Source organism: Schistocerca nitens, chromosome 1 (assembly GCF_023898315.1).
Source record: "Schistocerca nitens isolate TAMUIC-IGC-003100 chromosome 1, iqSchNite1.1, whole genome shotgun sequence".
Lineage (NCBI taxonomy): Eukaryota > Metazoa > Arthropoda > Insecta > Orthoptera > Acrididae > Schistocerca > Schistocerca nitens.
In genome coordinates, this window is record NC_064614.1 from 789,467,409 (window position 1) to 789,490,602 (window position 23,194).

Genomic DNA, 23,194 nt, shown 5'->3' on the forward strand with positions numbered 1-23,194 from the left:
TCATCAGGAACTGTCTTAAATTTAAGAACATAGACATTCATAAATTTTGCCTAGAACAGCATGTGCAACAGAATTAGAATTTCACAAAAAATCCTTCATAATATTAAGTGTATATCGAGCAGCTGCAGGTAACTTTAATCTGTTTGTAAACCACCTTGAAGCTGTACTGGCCCATTTAACAACCAAAAACAAAGAAATAGTGGTTGCTGGTGATTTCAATGTAGATTTCCTTAAAGACTCTCCCAATAAGAACTTATTTGAGTTAGTAACACTATCATTCAACTTAATTCCCACTATAAAGTTCCCCACTAGGATAGCCACTTGCTCACAAACAGCCATTGATAATATCTTTATAGAAAAGTCCAATGAACAAAATTATATTACAAAACCAATAGTCAATGGCCTCTCAGACCATGACATGCAGTTCCTTCTGTTAAATGTTAATACTGAACAGGATATAAAATCTGTTAAATCTGAGCTCAAGAGGGTAATCAGTAAGCCAAAAATTGATTATTTTAGGACACTCCTCAGAGACATTCACTGGACTGATGTTTACAGTGCTCATGGCATGAATGAAAAATATAACATTTTTGCTAATAAAGTGCTTACCTTATTTGAACACTGCTTTCCCCCAAAACTTACCAAGGTTAGAGCAAAGTCTACAAAGAAGCCATGGATTACTCGAGGAATAGGGGTATCTTGTAAAACAAAAAGAAAACTGTATCTGTCAATCCGAAACATTTCCAATGTTGATGCTATAGCACATTATAAGAAATACTGCAAAATATTAAAGACTGTAATACGGATGTCAAAGCAAATATATTACAAGGAAAAGATAGTCATATCAGATAACAAAATAAAGACAATATGGGATATAGTGAAGGAGGAGACCGGTAGAACCAGACATGAAGAGGAACAAATAGCATTAAGAGTAAATGATACATGGGTGACAGATGTGTATAGTGTTGCAGAACTTTTTAATCAACATTTTATAACTGTTACTGAAAAGATGGGGTTGTCAGGTTCGGTAGATGCTGCTATGGAATACCTCAGACCAGAAATTTCAAGCAACTTCCATAATATGAATTTGACCCTCACTACCCCAACAGAAATAATGTCCATCATAAAATCTTTAAAATCAAAAACATCTAGTGGGTATGATGAAATATCAACAAAGTTAATTAAAGAATGTGATTCTGAGATAAGTAACATATTAAGCTATCTGTGTAACCAGTCATTTATCAGTGGAATATTTCCTGAATGGCTGAAATATGCTGAAGTTAAGCCACTGTTTAAGAAGGGAGATAAAGAAATAGCATCAAATTTCCGTCCAATTTCACTGTTGCCAGCATTCTCAAAAATTTTCGAAAAAGTAATGTACAGTCGTCTTTATAACCATCTTATCTCAAATAACATACTGTCAAAGTCACAGTTTGGATTTCTAAAAGGTTCTGATATTGAGAAGGCTATCTACACTTACAGTGAAAATGTGCTTAATTCATTAGACAAAAAATTGCAGGCAACTGGTATATTTTGTGATCTGTCAAAGGCATTTGACTGTGTAAATCACAATATCCTTTTAAGTAAACTAGAATATTATACTATAACAGGAAATGCTGCAAAATGGTTCAAATCTTATATCTCTGGCAGGAAACAAAGGGTGTTATTAGGAAAGAGACATGTATCAAGCTATCAGGCATCATCCAACTGGGAACTAATTACATGTGGGGTCCCACAAGGTTCCATTTTGGGGCCCTTACTTTTTCTTGTGTATATCAATGACCTTTCATCAGTAACATTACCAGATGCCAAGTTTGTTTTGTTTGCCGATGATACAAATATTGCAATAAATAGCAAATCAAGTGTAGTCTTAGAAAGATCAGCCAATAAAATATTTGTGGACATTAATCACTGGTTCCTAGCCAATTCTTTGTCACTAAACTTTGAAAAAACACACTACATGCAGTTCAGAACTTGTAAGGGGTGTCCCAAGAGTATATGTCTAACATACAATGACAAGAAGATAGAAGAAGTGGACAGTGTTAAATTCTTGGGATTACAGCTTGATAATAAATTCAACTGGGAGGAGCACACCACAGAACTGCTGAAGCGTCTTAACAAATCTCTGTTTGCAATGCGAATTTTGTCAGACATAGGGGATATAAAAATGAAAAAGCTGGCATACTATGCTTACTTTCATTCCATAATGTCATATGGGATTATTTTTTGGGGTAATTCATCAAGCCAAGCTAAAGTTTTCCGGGCACAAAAACGTGCAGTGAGAGTTATATGTGGTGTGAACTCAAGAACATCCTGCAGAAGCCTGTTTAGGGAACTAGGGATACTAACTACTGCTTCCCAATATATTTATTCCTTAATGAAATTTGTCATTAAAAATATATCACTTTTTCAAACCAACAGCTCAATTCATGGAATCAATACTAGAAATAAGAATAATCTTCACAAGGATTTAAAGTCACTTAGTCTTGTACAAAAAGGTGCGCATTATTCAGGAACACACATTTTCAATAACTTGCCAGCAGCCATAAAAAGCTTAACAACCAATGAAATTCAGTTTAAGAGATGCCTAAAGGATTTATTGGTGGCCAACTCCTTCTACTCCATTGATGAATTTCTTAGTAAAACCAACTGATTTGTATATAAGTACAACATAACTTCTGCACAATTTCAGTGCAGTAATGTGTTCATTGAAAATTTGTGTGTGTGTGTGTGTGTGTTAGTATAATCTAACTTCTGCACCATTTCAGTGCAGTAATGTGTTCATTGTAAATAAGTATTACAGTAGTTGTATTACCTTATAAATAAAAAACTTTTTTATTTTAAATTCAGTGCATTAGCATTTGTAAAATGACTCTTAGTGTTCATTAAAAAATGACTATCATTCCACTTGGGATCTGTGGAATGGTACATTAGCTTATTTGTTTTAGTTGTAAATATTTGTCATGTATTGTTGTTTTTCTGACACGTTCCACATCCTGGAGGACCTCCTCACTACGGATCAATTGGAATGAAAGTAAATCTAATCTACTCTAAAACACACACACACACACACACACACACACACACACACACAGGCCGTAAGTTGTTATGGCTATACGAAGAATGGAGTAAATAAATAAACTTAATAAAAAAAATTGGGCAATACTTACGCTGGACTTATGCCACATCGAACTCTTGACTCAGGATTAGTTTCATCCCCTAGCCAAGAGCCATCAGGATAATCATTTTCACTGTTTAGTGTAATAACCTGAACTGTTGAGTCCAGTCCAACAGAGGCACTGACTTGAGCTGGTTTATTATTCCGTACTAACACTACAGGAGATGACCAACTGAAATTACAAAAAAGATGTTTATATATTATCTTCTAGTACAATTAATAAACTATTAACATTTTTTAGTGTATGTTTACTGGAACAGATGCAAGACTTTTTTTGTGAAAACAAAAGCAAAACAGTGAGTAAAATAAATGTTATATTAGAAAAGGTTGAGAAGCAACTAGAATATTCCACTGAAAGGATTTATTGCGGTACTGAATTGTACTGTAGAGATTTTTCAACAAGGCAGACACAGATTTCAATAGATTTGGTAAACCTAGGAAGAATATTAGTGATATAAAGGTACATTAATTTCAGTGGACCAAGCATTTTTTACACAACTACAACATGTTTTTAGGCAACTTTAAATGCGAACATTTTAGGTTAGGCATTACCAAGACTATTGACATTGAAGAAACAACAAATTTACTGTTACTAATCACAGTTTATTTATTTCCACAATGCATTTCAGAGGTTTAAACTTCCATCATCTGTTGGATCTACATGGATTAATATGACATGTGCGTGTTATGGTACGACATAAGAGTAGCCTGTAGCACTGTCTCTGGTCACATACACCTTCACCTTCATACTTCGTAAACACTGGATGGAACAAAGATGAGCCACCATCTGGACCTCCCTTCCCTCTTTTCACAAGTGTGTGTGTGTGTGTGTGTGTGTTTTTATAACCTGCTGAAAAAAAGGTCAAACAGAAAAAAGAAACATAGCTTAAAAGAAAGAAATAACTGAATAAGGTGGTGATATTTTTCAATATTGAGTGCATATTTACGTTGTCTGGGAAGTCAAAAGAACAACATGTTGTTCACTGTGATTTAATTATACAACATGTTAATTTTTGGCAAGAAATGAAAACAGAAGAATGAATCTTTTCCAAATTTTTTTAAGTCAGTCAAGGGATACCAAGGAAACACTCTGCTTTACGAGGTCAAAGGGGGCTTCTGCAGATGGATAAATTAATTCATGTAATCAAAGTTTGAATATTTACAATACAAAAGACTGAAATCTGAGTTCAATAGGTCCAAATGAGAGCAGTCCAAAATCACAGCAAGAATGAGAAACCATCAAAAACATTTCATATCAAGGAGCCAATGTTAGTCTCATGTTCTGCAACAACAGATCAGAAACAACCTTACTTGTACTAACATATGGTACACCATTTTTGCCTGATAAGTAGTAAAAGATTTATACACTTTAAAGTTGTGTGATCTTTAAGTACCAATGTTGATAACAGAAAATTGAGGATGGAACATAACAATATTAGGAGAAGGATAGTTGCTATTCACCATATAGCGGAGATTCTGAGTCACAAATAGGCACAACAAAAAGATTTTCACACTTAAAGTTTTCGGCCAATGGCCTTTGTCAATAATACACACACACACACACACACACACACACACACACACACACACACAAACGCAACTCATACACTGTGAGCTGCAGCACCAGTGCATGACGGGAGTGGCGACTGGGTGGGGAAAGGAGGAGGCTGGGGCGGGGAGGGGGAGGGATATTATGGTGGCGATGGCGGACAGTAAGTGCTGCAGGTTGGGCGGTGGGGAGGGGAGAGGTGGGGAGGGGGGGGGAAGTAGCACTTCACTGTCCACCATCCCCACCATGCTATCCCTCCCCCTCCCCACCCCAGCCTCCTCTTTCCCCCACATAATCACCACTCCCATCATGCACTGGTGCTGTAGCTCACAGTGTGGTTTCAGTTGTTTGAGATTGCAGTCGTGTGTGTGAGTTGTGTTTGCTTGAGCGTCTATGTGTGTCTATTGTTGACAAAGGTCATTGGCTGAAAGCTTTAAGTGTGAAAATCTTTTTGTTGTGCCTATCTGCGACTCAGCATCTCTGCTATATGGTGAGCAGCAACTTTCGTTCTCATAATAATGTGGATAATAGTTATTAACACAACAGATCGCACCATCATCGGTGAAATTCTTTTATCCAATTTCTCAGCCTCACTTCTGCAGCTCTTTCAGATGGGACACAATGGCTGCGCACTGAGGTGAAATGATCCTAGTCTATTTATGAATAGTATTTACTGGAATAAAACACATTTTAAATGATACAACAGAATACAATTTATTTACAAAAATATAAAATTAAATCCTAACTAATTCGAATGTAATGCATTTATGAAAAGTTTCTAAAATTTAACTTTGTCGCAATCTGCTGTAGTGACATGATGTGTATGATCATATACACTACCTAAGAATTGTTATTTCAGTCCTTCATGGAATCTCTATGCAACACATAATTTTAGGAAGAGTACTTTAGCCTTATTTCTTTTAATACCTACAATGCTAGTACCTTATATCAAGCATAAATATATCAAAATTCAACAGTGAACTACTACTGCATATTAAAACTCAATTCCACAATAAAATTTTCTCATCGGGATAAATTTCTGTTCACATTTGTCCGTATTTAATATGAAACATAATTATACCTGTTGTTGAAGCATTTCCATTCTACAAGGACATTTACCAAAAACAAGAACCAATTACATACGGGGAACAAACTGGAAAGGCTGGAGGCTATTAGTAAGGTGGATATTCTCACATGGTATAACAAACATATCTGATACATAAAGCCTTATAACAAATACTGCATATTGATAATATATGGAAATAAACTACAAATATGGGAACATAGACATGAATAATTACTTGTTATTCACAGATAATAAAGCTTAAGACAGGCTTGATAAAAAACACAAAACTGCAACCTCCCAAAGAATCTTCTAGGAATGTAAAATATATAATTTTCCTAGGGTATGGGCAAACCAAATCTGGGATGAAGTGTACATGGAAAACAATGTAAATGCTAAGTTCTCCAAATTCTGCACACTGCTTAAATTAATTATTGAGGAGCCATTTCCATTTTTTAACAACAAAGGGACTACAATACTGGATTTTCAAAAGACGTCACTTCAACAGCAACAGCTATTCAAAACTGATAAATAACTACAGGTATTAGAAAGTCCTCTTAAATTTCTCAGTTCTTACAAAAAGATATACAGCAGGTTACTGCTTGCTGCAAAAATATCATTCAATGACAAAATAATATATAATTGCAGAAAACAAAAGCAAAGTAGTATGGGATGTCACAAATCATAAAACAAGAAAAGGCAGACCCAAATTCAACACCACACCAATCGAAGGTGGGAATAAAGTAATACAAAATCTGCAGGAATTGGCAAATTTTGTAAATTAACATTTCTCCATTATTGCACAGAAGATGCAAAATGAATTACACATTGTACATGCAACAAATTCACATCTCCAATATGGCAAGCATTAGTTAGAGCCAGCACAGGCACAGCTACGGCCACTGGCGAAGAGTGTCTCCTCTACACAGAGATAATAATACCCTCAAGGTGCCACAAATGGGCATTCACTGAGTATTCTAGAACACACTCACAGTCAAACTTTAATTGGCAGAAGCACGACTCTGGGACTGCATACTCTGAAAGTGAAGTGGTAAGTGAAGTAAGCCATTGACTTTCTGAAGAATGTTCTGGATGCTATGAGATGTTTGATGGAATATGACACCTGGTACGGCAAAGGCCACATCTAACATCATGCGGCATAGTGTATAACACCTGAACTGATGGTGTGTAAGAAATAGAATAGAGTTATTAACCAAGAGCTAGTTACAAGGTAACAGCCAGTGACAGGCTGAAAGTCTGCGTTAAGTAAGTCTATAGCTGTGATGACCATCTAAGTCTTGCCTATGTACTACACTGAATGTAGGTAGCAGTTGGTTCTTATTGTGACTTAGTCTCGGTCGTGGACCGATTGAATGTATTTCACATGTGGTTGTCTTCACTTTTCTTTTTAGATCTCCACTTGGTCACTGGTCAACTAACTGAACCTACTCTGTGTATTAAAATTTGTTATATCACACCTTACAGCACCTTCAAAATCTCCTACATTTCCAGCTGAGTTCTAATCATCTCAAAACTACAGTTTTAACCTTGTGCACTTAGCTTCTGTTAGATAACCCACCTCTGCTGATGTCCTGAAAATGCTTGCAAGATGAGGTAAGTGTTAGTCTGTTTGGCTAAGGTTAGCTCATTGACATGATAACAGTGACCAGGAAGACTGTAAAGAAATTAAAACACAAGAAGTCAAAAGTCACAGAAGAGGATCCATTCCCTGTTCTGAATGTGTGCACAGATAGCACACACGCCCCATTAAAAACCATTATAAACCAAGTCCGTTATTCCATAACATTTTCAGAGTACCTGAAGCATGCAAGAGTTGTGCCTTTATTAAAGAAAAATAATGAGAAAAGTATTGAAAACTAAAGGGTCAGTTCTACAACTGTTTGCATTCTCAAAAATAATTTAATCAATATGAAAGATAGACTAACAAATTACGCAAATAAAACAACCTTTGTAATGAAGGACAGTTTGGTTTCCAAAGTAGGAGGAGGACAATCAGCCTTTACAGAGTCACAAAATTTGTACTTGAAGCTGTTGACAAGGACGACTTGGTTACAGGCAAATTCTTAGCGTTGTCCAATGCTTTGGACACTGTTGAGCATAAAATACTACTGAACAAGCTGTAAGTATTATATTTAAGGGAAATATCACATAAGAGTTTCAGCCTTACATTCGAAACAAGATGCACAAGCTGGAGATAGTTCACATGTCCACTGATGACAAATTTTTCGTAAAACAACTGTTAGACAGGAAACATATAAACTTAGGTGTTCCATTGGATTGTGTAATGGGTGCAGTTCTGTTCTTAATATAGATCAACAATTTTTCAGACAGTGTAAGACATGAAGAAAAAGTTCTCTATACTGATGACAGCAACATCATAGTCAGTGATAAAACATGAGAACTACCAGCAAAATCAGATGAAATCTTCAAGGATTTTACTACTTCTGTAGGTAATGAATTAACATGAATAAAATGAACTATACACACTTCAGCTTAGAGAGAAAACAATTCTGTTGCACTACGGAGAAATGATAAACCTGTAGGTTATGTAATTAAATGCAAAGTTTTTGGGGATGAATACTGATTGTCAATTGGCATGGAATGAAAGATACTGACCAAATAATGTGATCAGCATAACATGTTTTTGAGGTTCTATCGTCAGTCTGTAATAGCCATTACCTTGTGGTGATATCCTATTCCTACACACACCCAATTCTTAGCTATGGGATTCTTTTCTGGGGATCAAAGGCACAAAACAGGGACACAAATTTTGAACTATAGGAAAGGGCTGTAAGAGCAGTAACTAGAAGCAGTAGACAGTTCATTAAAAAGAACTATTAAAAAAAACTAAGTATTCTTACCGCAACAAGTAAGAATACCTATTAATCTTTTATACCAATCAGGTAAAACATTATTAACTATTTCTCAATTAGTTATGTACATATCACGGAACAAGGGCCAGAGGTTGCAGTCATGTGATTTACAAGCTAAGCTGCAACCTCTGTGCTGCAGTCTACTATGTAGGCATGACAACCAACAAGCTATCTGTCCACATGAACGGCCACCGACAAACTGTGGCCAAGAAACAAGTGGACTACCCTGTTGCTGAACACGCTGCCAAACATGATATCGCTCATCTTAATGACTGCTTCACAGTCTGTGCCATACGGATCCTTCCCACCAACACCAGCTTTTCTGAATTGCGCAGGTGGGAAATTTCCCTGCAATACATCCTACGTTCCCGTAAACCTCCTGGCCTCAACCTTCGTTAGTCACTGTCATCAACCCATCCATCTCCCTCCATGTTCCCATTCCAGCATTACACAGCCTTCATTTCACCGCCACACTCAGTCTTTTATTTTCTCTCCTTTCCGCTACTTACCCCCGCCCCCTCCGCACCTTCTCTCCTGCCCTCAGTCTAAACTGCAACACTTCACTGTCTGTCACTCCCACCATACTATCCGTTCCCCTCGCCGCCCCAGCCTCATCAATACCCCCACCCAGTTGCCACTCCCATCATGCACTGGTGCTGCTGTTCGCAGTGTGGTCTCAGCTCTCTGAGACTGCAGATGTGTGTGCAAGTTGTGTTTATGTGAGTGTGTGTGTGTGTGTGTGTGTGTGTGTGCGTGTGTGTACTGCTGACAAAGGCCTTAATGGCCGAAAGCTTTAATTGTGTGAATCTTTTTATTGTGCCTATTGCGACTCAGCATCTCCGCTATATGGTGAGTAGCAACTTTCCTTCTCTGGTATTGTTACATTCCATCCTGGATTTTCCATTGTTTGATATATACCAGTGTTGTAAGATGCAGAGAAAGTTGCTACAAGCTCTGTGATGATTAAGTGGTAGAGGGGAACTACCCTGTCTGAGCTGCACAACTGAGATGACCTCTGCTATGCAGTCCAGTATAACCCAGAGTTGACAACTGATCCATGTTTGTGTGGCTGCAATGGTGGCTCATTTCAAAAGCACAACAATCTCTTGCTTATAAATGAAATGGTTGCACGCTGCGGTCGCAGGTTCTAATCCTGCCTCGGGCATGGATGTGTATGATGTCCTTAGGTTAGTTAGGTTTAAGTAGTTCTAAGTCCTAGGGGACTGATGACCACAGCAGTTAAGTCCCATAGTGCTCAGAGCCATTTTGAAATGGTTTGCAACCCTGCAATGACAGAAGTTATGAACTTTGATCTTTCCAACTAAAGCAAGGTATGGCGTGGTTTAAGAAGTGCTCATGCAATCTGAGAGTTTAGCTTGCATACACTGAAAGTTTAACTTGCATTGAACAGTTAGAAGGTCAAGGCTGTTCAGAAAAATAGTGTCATTTTCAGTTTAATATCTCGATACCTCCAAGTTAACTACTGAACACTAGAACTGAAAGCTCACCTCACTTGGGAATAGTAATTTGTACATACAGAATTACACGTTTATAAGGAAATACTTTTGGTTCAGTAATAGCAATTTCACTAACCTCTCTGATCCTGAGTCTGTTGCATCTTTTGATATTGCTGACTGGTTCATAATGGAAACAGATTTCAAAGCTTCCTCCATTCGCTCAATCTTTCCCAACACATCCTCACAACATGTATGTTTGTGACTATCACATTTTAGTGATCTTTTTACCAAATTTTCCAATGCATCCATCCTTTGTAGAAGGGTGTTAAAATTTGTTGCCATTATGCCTACTTTGCTTTCAAGAACAGAAAACCTCTGATTAAACACTTGCTTCAAATCTGCTATGTACTTGCAACACGTCTGAATGGCTTCTATCACAGAGCTTCCTTCTCCACGAATCCTTTTTACAGAGGGTTCAACAGACATCTTTGGCCAGTCGATTTCCTAAGCAACAACAAAAATAAGATTACTCATACCAAACAAAATTAATAAGTACTTAGTAGTCCAGGAAAGCATATAAAGGTCTTTAAAATACAATCCCATCTGTTTGAAGAGTACATGGAAAAAGTACAAACTAAGAAAAATAAGCATTACACACATGACTGGAGGTTTTCATAAACAGTTGTATTCACTATAAATACTGTTCCTTATTTATCTAGACTTTTTTTACTTAGCTGTTATATATATATATATATATATATATATATATATATATATATATATATATAACAGAGGGAAACATTCCACGTGGAAAAAATATATCTAAAAAGAAAGATGATGAGACTTACCAAACAAAAGCGCTGGCAGGTCGATAGACACACAAACAAACACAAATATACACACAAAATTCAAGCTTTCGCAACAAACTGTTGCCTCATCAGGAAAGAGGGAAGGAGAGGGAAAGACGAAAGGATGTGGGTTTTAAGGGAGAGGGTAAGGAGTCATTCCAATCCCGGGAGCGGAAAGACTTACCTTAGGGGGAAAAAAGGACAGGTATACACTCGCACACACACACATATCCATCCACACATACAGACACAAGCAGACATATATGTCTGTATGTCTGCTTGTGTCTGTATGTGTGGATGGATATGTGTGTGTGTGCGAGTGTATACCTGTCCTTTTTTCCCCCTAAGGTAAGTCTTTCCGCTCCCGGGATTGGAATGACTCCTTACCCTCTCCCTTAAAACCCACATCCTTTCGTCTTTCCCTCTCCTTCCCTCTTTCCTGATGAGGCAACAGTTTGTTGCGAAAGCTTGAATTTTGTGTGTATATTTGTGTTTGTTTGTGTGTCTATCGACCTGCCAGCGCTTTTGTTTGGTAAGTCTCATCATCTTTCTTTTTATATATATATATATATATATATATATATATATATATATATATATATATATATATATATATATATATATAGTAAGAACTAAATTCTGCCTGTGAAATATTTAGCCAGTACACATTAAGAGGAATGGAATGATTGACACAGTAGTTGCACTTCATAAATAAAGGGTTGTTGTTGTTGTTGTTGTTGTTGTGGTCTTCAGTCCTGAGACTGGTTTGATGCAGCTCTCCATGCTACTCCATCCTGTGCAAGCTTCTTCATCTCCCAGTACCTACTGCAACCTACATCCTTCTGAATCTGCTTAGTGTATTGATCTCTTGGTCTCCCTCTACGATTTTTACCCTCCACGCTGCCCTCCAATGCTAAATTTGTGATCCCTTGATGCCTCAAAACATGTCCTACCAACCGATCCCTTCTTCTAGTCAACTTGTGCCACAAACTTCTCTTCTCCCCAATCCTATTCAATACCTCCTCATTAGTTACGTGATCTACCCACCTTATCTTCAGCATTCTTCTGTAGCACCACATTTCAAAAGCTTCTATTCTCTTCTTGTCCAAACTGGTTATCATCCATGTTTCACTTCCATACATGGCTACACTCCATACAAATACTTTCAGAAACGACTTCCTGACACTTAAATCTATACTCGATGTTAACAAATTTCTCTTCTTCAGAAACGATTTCCTTGCCATTGCCAGTCTACATTTTATATCCTCTCTACTTCGACCATCATCAGTTATTTTACTCCCTAAATAGCAAAACTCCTTTACTACTTTAAGTGTCTCATTTCCTAATCTAATCCCCTCAGCATCACCCGATTTAATTTGACTACATTCCATTATCCTCGTTTTGCTTTTGTTGATGTTCATCTTATATCCTCCTTTCAAGACACTGTCCATTCCCTTCAACTGCTCTTCCAAGTCCTTTGCTGTCTCTGACAGAATTACAATGTCATCGGCGAATCTCAAAGTTTTTACTTCTTCTCCATGAATTTTAATACCTACTCCGAATTTTTCTTTTGTTTCCTTTACTGCTTGCTCAATATACAGATTGAATAACATCGGGGAGAGGCTACAACCCTGTCTCACTCCTTTCCCAACCACTGCTTCCCTTTCATGCCCCTCGACTCTTATAACTGCCATCTGGTTTCTGTACAAATTGTAAATAGCCTTTCGCTCCCTGTATTTTACCCCTGCCACCTTCAGAATTTGAAAGAGAGTATTCCAGTTAACGTTGTCAAAAGCTTTCTCTAAGTCTACAAATGCTAGAAACGTAGGTTTGCCTTTTCTTAATCTTTCTTCTAAGATAAGTCTTAAGGTTAGTATTGCCTCACGTGTTCCAACATTTCTACGGAATCCAAACTGATCTTCCCCGAGGTCCGCTTCTACCAGTCTTTCCATTCGTCTGTAAAGAATTCGCGTTAGTATTTTGCAGCTGTGACTTATTAAACTGATAGTTCGGTAATTTTCACATCTGTCAACACCTGCTTTCTTTGGTATTGGAATTATTATATTCTTCTTGAAGTCTGTGGGTATTTCGCATGTCTCATACATCTTGCTCACCAGATGGTAGAGTTTTGTCATGACTGGCTCTCCCAAGGTCATCAGTAGTTCTAATGGAATGTTGTCTACTCCCGGGGCCTTGTTTCGAGTCAGGTCTTTCAGTGCTCTGTCAAACTCTTCACGCAGTATCTTATCTCCCATTTCATCTTCATCTACATCCTCTTCCATTTCCATAATATTGTCCTCAAGTACATGGCCCTTGTATAAACCCTCTATATACTCCTTCCACCTTTCTGCCTTCCCTTTTTTGCTTAGAACTGGGTTGCCATCTGAGCTCTTGATATTCATACAAGTGGTTCTCTTCTCTCCAAAGGTCTCTCCAATCTTCCTGTAGGCAGTATCTATTTTACCCCTAGTGAGACAAGCCTCTACATCCTTACATTTGTCCTCTAGCCATCCCTGCTTAGCCATTTTGCACTTTCTGTCGATCTCATTTTTGAGACGTTTGTATTCCCTTTTGCCTGCTTCATTTACTGCATTTTTATATTTTCTCCTTTCATCAATTAAATTAAATATTTCTTCTGTTACCCAAGGATTTCTATTAGCCCTCGTCTTTTTACCTACTTGATCCTCTGCTGCCTTCACTACTTCATCCCTCAGAGCTACCCATTCTTCTTCTACTGTATTTCTTTCCCCCATTCCTGTCAATTGTTCCCTTATGCTCTCCCTGAAACTCTCTACAACCTCTGGTTCTTTCAGTTTATCCAGGTCCCATCTCCTTAAATTCCCACCTTTTTGCAGTTTCTTCAGTTTCAATCTGCAGTTCATAACCAATAGATTGTGGTCAGAATCCACATCTGCCCCTGGAAATGTCTTACAATGTAAAACCTGGTTCCTAAATCTCTGTCTTACCATTATATAATCTATCTGATACCTATTAGTATCTCCAGGATTCTTCCAGGTATACAACCTTCTTTTATGATTCTTGAACCAAGTGTTAGCTATGATTAAGTTATGGTCTGTGCAAAATTCTACAAGGCGGCTTCCTCTTTCATTTCTTCCCCCCAATCCATATTCACCTACTATGTTTCCTTCTCTCCCTTTTCCTACTGACGAATTCCAGTCACCCATGACTATTAAATTTTCGTCTCCCTTCACTACCTGAATAATTTCTTTTATCTCGTCATACATTTCATCAATTTCATCATCATCTGCAGAGCTAGTGGGCATATAAACTTGTACTACTGTAGTAGGCATGGGCTTTGTGTCTATCTTGGCCACAATAATGCGTTCACTATGCTGTTTGTAGTAGCTAACCCGCACTCCTATTTTTTTATTCATTATTAAACCTACTCTTGCATTACCCCTATTTGATTTTGTATTTATAACCCTGTAATCACCTGACCAAAAGTCTTGTTCCTCCTGCCAACGAACTTCACTAATTCCCACTGTATCTAACTTTAACCTATCCATTTCCCTTTTTAAATTTTCTAACCTACCTGCCCGATTAAGGGATCTGACATTCCATGCTCCGATCCGTAGAATGCCAGTTTTCTTTCTCCTGATAACGACGTCCTCTTGAGTAGTCCCCGCCCGGAGATCCAAATGGGGGACTATTTTACCTCCGGAATATTTTACCCAAGAGGACGCCATCATCATTTAATCATACAGTAAAGCTGCATGTCCTCGGGAAAAATTACGGCTGTAGTTTCCCCTTGCTTTCAGCCGTTTGCAGTACCAGCACAGCAAGGCCGTTTTGGTTAATGTTACAAGGCCAGATCAGTCAATCATCCAGACTGTTGCCCCTGCAACTACTGAAAAGGCTGCTGCCCCTCTTCAGGAACCACATGTTTGTCTGGCCTCTCAACAGATACCCCTCCGTTGTGGTTGCACCTACGGTACGGCCATCTGTATCGCTGAGGCACGCAAGCCTCCCCACCAATGGCAAGGTCCATGGTTCATGGGGGATGCATGAAAAACCAGCCCAAGAACTAGACTGATTATTGTCACCCACCAAATGTTGTCTATTGTTTCGAAGCTGTTGCAACTACATTTTGTGTTGTCGGGACTTCTTTATTATCTTATTATTACACGTTTATCTATTTGTTGTTATATCTGCTCGTGGTGGGCAACAATTTGTGTGTGACTGGTGAGCAGTCTGTACTCGGGCCAGTTTTTCGTGCGCCACCGTGTAATTTGTGATATCAGTGCAAACAGAGACAAAAGGTAGTGTAGATGCTTGAGCTTTCAGACTCTGTCCACAGAAATTAAAGCAAGAAAAGGGGATGGGAAAGGTGTGGAAGACAGTTACAGTGTAATGCAAAGACAGAAAAGTCTAGTTGAACAGTGGAAACAGGGAAGCACTATGGATGAAGTTCAAACTCCAAAGAATACAACATGGTGTTATAGTAAAGCACATCTCACTTGCAGAGTACAGAAGTAAACAAATAAATAAAAGGGAAATGAAGAGCCAACCAGACAGGGAAGGGTTATGATCAATGACTTAGGAAGATTTAGCCACCTGGCTCATCTGACGAAAGTAGGTAAAAAGAATGTTACGATGGGACACTGTATTATATGTTCCTAGCATATAACATTTACTTGTGTTCACTCATTGCTAGTCAGAGCAGTGAGGTTAGCATGCGAATATGGCAAGAGACATATCATTGGTGCTCAAGACAAAACTGAGGAGAAAAATTTTCAAGGTACAGGAACAGTCTTGGACAGGAAAGAGTACACATTTCCAAAAGACCAATCCTGAGGAATAAGCTGATGCATTCCAAACCATTACAGTACCTAATCAACAACAGAATACTCCTCTGGAGCTTACAAGATTCATCTGCTAAATCTTTGTGCACCTTAACTGTAATCAAAGCCAGCTGTTCATAACATAGGTAAATAGACGCAGGGGTGAAAGCATTTTGGTCATGAGGTAATGATAATGTATATAGAGTAAGGCATTTAACTTTATCATCTTGACTAATAAGTGACTCATTAAAGACATGGATTAACACATTTTTGCAAATTCAGTAATCGCTGAAATACACCCAACAACTTTGGACGTAATATTTTCATATCAGATAACTTATGACTGAAAATAAGTCTTTTTACAGGTAAAGTGTGACATGCACACCAGAGGGTAAATAGTGGCAGAAGCTGTTTTTGCTGTGTTGACTAAAATATTTATTTATGAATAATTTAATTATAATTAAAGTAAAAAAAGTCTAACCTATACCAGTTCAACACAACTTCTCATTATCATTATTTTTTAGTGTAGCATATAAGATTAAGTCAAGATGGTTACTTCATTCTGCTAATGCATTTAAATCTCCAAATATTAAAAAACAAATCATGTTATCATCATTAGCTGCTTCTATTGACAACTCAGTTCGGCAAGAATGCTTGTTCCACTTGAGGTTCTTCATCAAGTTGTTCCTAAAAGTTGAGTCCAGAGTTCAGTGAGTTATAACTCTTACCACAACTGCCTATTACTATGTTGTTGCTGCTCATGTCTGTATCTCCAATTACAATGGTACATCTTGTACACAGGCAAATTTTTCCTCTTAACAATAACATAGCATTTCCTAACATCTTTCTCTAAACTGATTAAGTTAAAAACAGCCATTTCGTTCCTTTCCAAGTAAATTAATTAGACATCTACATCAGACCTTACATTCATTTTATTCGTGTCTAGTTTATACTTGAAGTTGGGTAGACAATGTGGTAAACCATTCTGACCAGTAAAGTCTCCTACAGTAAAATATTCAGCAGATATGAAACAACAGATTCACAGCTAAGAAAATTAAGAGTTGGTTTCAGACTTCAGCTAATGGTTTTTAAAAATCAGCTATGCACAAATACAAAACTGGCATGTTGACTTCCATTATTTGGTAACAAATCAGCACTTGGTGATGAACATAAACAGATCTATGTATGTTGTATCTATATAGGTGCAAAAGTTAGAGGGTTTGTTTGCACAGTGGTAGTGGTGGTGGTGGTGGTGGTGGTGATGGTGGTGGTGGAAGTCAGCAGCGTAAATAATGTTGTAAGCACCACCTGCTTATCACTCAGAAATAAAAATGTTGATTAAACCATTGTTTAATACCACGAGAGAAACAATGACAAGCAGAGTCATTGGCTAGATTACAAAAATGGTAAGTCTGGCACACCATAATACTGTCCAGAGCTAAAGATCACAGTTATGTGAAGAATACGTAAGTCCATACATGATGTAGTTTAGAGTTCACAAAACTAATTGTTGAAAAAATTCATCAGACCAAATGTGATGTGTTTAAAGTTTGAGTTCATGAAGCTAGCTGTTGAAACTATTTTAATCACTTTAACCATGACCTGACACCTGATTGTATCAAGCCATACACTTGTACCTGATGATCTCTCAAAGTGAACTGTTCTCAGCCAGTATGGCCACCACCATTTTACAGATGCAATTTGTCATTGCAAAATCATAAATTTACATTTAACTAATTGCTACTACACATATCATATGTTAACCAAGACTACAATTTCACCAGTTTTCCTGTGGTGATATTTGATTCTTGCTGGAGTCCTTGGTTTACTTGTTATTTATATTTGGATCAGTGAGCTGGTTAACTTACCCATATTTGCTATTGTTTTGCCATAACCTTCCTAAGTTGGCTCTGCAACCTGAGCCCAGGGGAGGTGGCAGGCTGCCTACCACATTCTGCTACCATAGCCAGAAAGGTGCTGAGTTGACATGATGAAAGCCTCTACTCCACCATGACGTAAATACAGTCACCACAAGATGCTTGTTACTGAGCTCGTAAGAGGTTTGATATGGCTGCCCCAGAAATGCAGTATCTGTCGTACACCACTGTCTACACCAAAAAGCACTCTGTGCCAGCTGCAGACTCGATGTAGGGTGTCCCGTCTCTACTTCAACTAGTCACTGCTTCCACTACGTGCTGGTCTGTGTTCGCATCTAGTCCTGATGCTGCCAAGAACTGAATTGATGCCTTCCAGCTGGGGCCTACTGCTGGCTGGCATCAACTGGTTCCAGGGTGCCGCTCAGGGGTCCTTGGTTTGCAGTCCGTGCTCAGGTGCCATCCACACTTGACTTGCTGCTGAGTCTCCACCTGCCCTCTGCGCACAAACTCTGTCGCCGCAAACTCGTGTTCACAGACTGCTGGTGCTGCATCTTTCGCTGTGGTCTCAGGTTTAGGGTGCCGAGGCTCTAGGCTGCTGCCTGGCACCATGGACTATGTCTGGCAGTACTTCACACTGCCAGTAACATGACCAGTGATGGGCCGGATGTGCAGCACCAGCATCTAACGTAGCATCACCAGGACACAGCTACCACCCAAGGCCACTAAGCTGTGGTGACTTGCTGACCAAAGCTACACAGCACCTTATTTGCTGCCACTCAGGGTCACTTCACACCATTGGGGCACTGTCTGTATTGGCTGTGTGATTTCTGCTGAATAAATCACATCGCTGTTTCCATCGCTTTTATAATTCTCCAATGGTGAGGAACTGGTTCTACGTACCTGCTGATCCGTAGTAACTGGTTGGTTAGTTGACTATGGGGAGGGCCAAACAGCGAGGTCATCGGTCCCATCGGATTAGGAATGGCAGTTGGCCATGCCCTTTCACAGGAACCATCCTGGCATTTACCTGAAGTGATTCAGACAAATCATGAAAAACCTAAATCAGGATGGCTGCACACGGATTTGAATCGTCATCCTCCCGAATGCGAGTCTAGTATGGTAACCACTGCTCCACCTCGCTCGTTATAGTAAATGGTACCAGATGTGGGATCAATGAAATCAACCGACATTGTGGGCCAACATATGGCACCATTAGTACAGTGGGGTGAGTAAAAGTAGAGTGTTATGCTGGGACGGTTCTACCTTCAATTGGCTGAAGAAATAAGTTTTGGCGATTATCAACAAATTATCATACAACTTCATCAAAGTATTGAGGTGATGCCTAAAAACAAGTTAAAACTGTTTAGCACTTCATTTTCAGTTGTACCAGATACTGTTCCTTTTGAAATGCAGCTAGAACTAATAGATTTGTAAAACAGTACACTGCTCGAGGATAGGTATTACAACATCACGAATTTGGTAAGATGGTATCGCGATCTTCATCTTTAAGACTTTCCCAAGTTACACAGGCATGCAGCAAACATCATATCTGTGTTTGGCTCAACATATGGTTGTGAACAAATGTTTCTTACAATGAAGATAGTAAAAACTGCAGAAAGGTCCCAGCTTCACGACCCAATACTTAAAGAGTATTCTGCATCTCACAGCAGCTCAAAGACTGACACTCAATGCTTCATTAATCGTATTTCTCAAACTAAATAAAATGTTCATACATTTGTATTACATTATGTCCACCAGTGACCTTGCGCTGCTTACTCACTCCTGCCCGCCAATGCCCACAGGCACCTGTCTGCTTGCAGCTGAGCTCTCGAGCTGAAACAGCCTGAGTTAGAGGTGGCACCAAATGACTGGCTGAAAACTGCTTTTATGGTTCCTTAGGGTCACTACCAGTGGACTGAATAGTGCACTGATCATATTTCAACCTCTGTTGGCCACGGCATTGAGAGGATAAAAAGCAGAAAAGTGTCTGGCATATCTACACAATATTACTGTTTTTAGAAAAGATATGGGAGAGCATGTGCAATGGCTGAGGGAAGTTTTTAACAGATTACACATGGTACACCTAACTCTTAGTATAGAGAAGTGTCATTTTGCGCTACACAAAATATGTTACTTAAGGTATTTATTAGCCAAGAGGAGGTATGAACTGGTCTGAGATTGGTGAATGTTGTGCAGAGTTTTCCAACACCTCAGACAGGCAAAGACTGGAAGTTGTTTTTAGGGTTAGTCAATTTTATGAAATTTGTGCTGGAGCTTGCAGAGATACCAAGACCTCTCATGCACTTATTAAAGAAAAGTACAAAGTTTCAGTGGACATCAGAGTGTGAAAATGCATTTACAAACTGAAGGTATTGTAGGCAACTAGCTCAGTATTGGTCTTTCTGGCAGAAGGAGTTTGTGTTATTGTGTGATGCTAGTAATAATGCATTGTGCTGGGTTTTAAGTCAAGAGGTAGAGGATAAGGAACATCCAGTGGCCTACACCACACATTGTGACAAAAAAGCACAGAGGAACTGTTCTGTCAGAGCCTCATATATGGCACATTGTATTTATGTACATATGCAAAAAAATGCAAAAAATTTATGGTGATAATGGATCATGTTGGCGTTGAACTGGCTCTTGGGATTAGAGGCACTAAAATTAAGTGAATTTGATTTCAAAGTAGTCCACAAACCTGGTAAAAGGCACAGTATAGCAGATAGCCTCATTAGGAAGACTGGTGTATTATCAATGGTAGGTTGTACTATTGTGGAGTAGCAAAGAGCACAAGTTGTAGTTGAGGATTGCAAATTATTTGAAAGCAGCCACACTTTATTTTACATGATGGTGTATTTTGCAAGATGATAATGATGCAGCCTCATGTTGTGGTTCCCATCATTATACAAGATGTGTTAGAACAGGCATATGAGCAGGTATTGCCTGATCATGGATGGCACAGAATCATGGAGCAAAGAGTAACCGAACATTACTGCTGGTGTACATGTGGACAGCAAGGTGGGGTTAAGCCATCAAGATATTCTGCTGCAGAGGATACTGGAAGTCAGTAAACCTTTCAAAATGATTGGGATGGATATTTTAGGACCTTCCATCCACACACCAGCAAGGAACCACTACATTCTGACTATAATATGCTACGTGGGAATGGCCACTATCCCGAATCAGCAAGCTGACACGGTAGCACAGGCATTCGTGAATAATTTGTTACTAATGTTCGGTGTTCGATATATGTTAATCATGGACCGAAGCACCAATGTATGTCAGAATTGATGAAGCAGTTGTGCCATTTATTGAGTATTCATGAGCTAAGGCCGAATCCATTATATCCACTAGCTAATAGAAAGAGGGAATGTGTACACTGAATGTTATGCAAAATAATAAGCCACTTTGTGAACAGTCACACAATGATTGGGATACTTTATTTCTACATGTGGTTGCAGCTTGTAATTCTAAAATCTGAAAGTACAGGCCTATCACCATACAAAGTAGTGTACAGTCAGAAAATGCCATCATATGAAGTAATCAAACATAAGACGGAGAGAAATGATAAGCCCGTGCATAATTTCATGAGGATGGTGAGAGAGATATAGAAGCAAGTGAGAAAAGCAATCCAAGACCCCTTAATGTCAGGAACACTGGAGCAGCACAATGCTAAACTGCTGGAGTGCAACGTGTATGATTCTGACAAGCCTTTACAGTATAAATGGAAAAATGAAGAAATTCATCACCTGATGTCAAGGCTCATACCAGGTAACTGAAATGACTTTACCAGTGGACATCAAACTGAAGCTTCCGACACGAACAACAGTCGTATATAGCAGACATGAATGTCCTTTTTGGGGCATGCAGGTTTTGATGCCACTGTTACTGGTGGCACACCCAAGTAAGGCGGGAGAGGGCAATAAGAAGGAGGAGGAACACACCACACCTGTGGAAGCTACACACGTTACTGTGTGTTGATGCAATGTAAGTAATAGGATATTAAGATTTTTGTGTTTTATTTGACAGTTCCTGCTTGGGCTGCTGGTATAGTTCCTCAAGCTCTTGGTTGTATCTGATCCTCCATTCCCCTGTATCTGCATCCAGAACCGGACCGAAGATCTTCCGAAGCACTTTTCTCACAAAAACAAGGAGCTTATGGAAGTCCTGTTTCCGGATACTCCATGTCTCACAGACATATAGAACAACAGGCTGGATCAGGGTTTTGTACAGTCGGATCTCGAACTGTCTGGAGAGATATTTGGACCAAAGCAGTTGTGCTAGGTTGTGGTAAGATCAGTTTCCTGCTTGTATTCTGGCATTGATCTCTGCTTCACATGACGAGTTCTCAGTGAAAAGTGGCCCTAGATGGCCTCGGAAGATCCTGGATTTCACACCTACAGGAAATAGACCGCCAGGGAGACCCAAGAAGCATTGGAGGGATGGACTCCATGAAGATTTAAACCAAGTGTCAATAGATGTGAACGGATTGCAGATAGCAGCAATGGACAGAATAGAGTGGAGGAGGAAACTTGTAGATGCGTGCGGTCCACTGGACCTGATCACGTAGTAGTAGTAGTAGTAGTAGTAGTAGTAGTAGTGTTTTATTTGGTGTATTTCCTCCATTATGTACCACAGCAACAAAGGTATGTGAATTTTGTGCGAATGGTGAAGATAGTAGTTGTGGTATTTTGGAATGTTAGTTGTGGATGATAATGTCGGGGTTGATTTCATTTTGTGATGGGGTAATGATTATTTTGGTGGATATCATGTTGTATTCAGTTGGGTTGATTTGTCACATTGTTGGAGTAGCTTGAGGTTTATTATGTTTCCAACTGAACATCAAGATGACAATGTTGGAGTTTCTGCAAATCAGGACAACGAAATACAACTGATTACACCGTGAGGGGGAAACCATGTGCTGATGTCAACAGACAAACTAAGATACTGTCAAAAAGAGCAAATCACAATATGCCTGTTCCAAGGATCCACACTCCCACAGGGACATGTGAAATAGAAATATCGCAGGACAGAAGCAGAAAGATGGCTGTGGGATGTCCTTGCACAGAAATCTTATTTCCAGAAGGCAGGTCCACATTAGGTATACTCCGTATGCAACCCAGTGGTGATGATCACAAATTATTACAAGCAAAGGTGACCTAAGAATGCAGAATGGTTGGAGCTGTAGGGTAGCAATAAATGGTGCAACTTGTGACATTTCTAAGCCAACTTTTCTGCTCTTGGCAACCAGGGCTAAGGTCCTCAACCTGATGTATCCACTAATGTACTTGCCTGACGAACTTTTACACATTACTACCTGCCCAAAACCTGATCCGTCTGAGCAATACCTTGAATCACAACCTACTTAGTTCTCTAGACGGGATGTCGGCAGTGCAGAAGTGGCACATTAACATGTAGCAAATACTTCAGCAATTGCAATAATATCACAGTAATCACCACCACAAAATCATTGTGATAGGCATCTCAACCTCAAGTACCATCTTGATTCAGGTCCTCAATTGTGCAGCC

The 23,194-nt window shown here is 39.0% G+C and overlaps 1 protein-coding gene across 1 annotated transcript in view; it reads right to left on the reverse strand.

The window, feature by feature from the left end:
• LOC126262144 (protein BANP-like) overlaps positions 1-23,194 on the reverse strand; it is a 215,570-nt gene that overhangs the window by 140,762 nt on the left and 51,614 nt on the right. The window contains exons 2-3 of the mRNA XM_049958597.1: positions 10,278-10,645; positions 3,171-3,350 (exon numbers count right to left, since the gene is read on the reverse strand). Of these exons, the coding sequence (XP_049814554.1) occupies positions 3,171-3,350; positions 10,278-10,627 (530 nt within the window). The 5' untranslated portion in view covers positions 10,628-10,645. The remainder of the gene's footprint in view (positions 1-3,170; positions 3,351-10,277; positions 10,646-23,194) is intronic.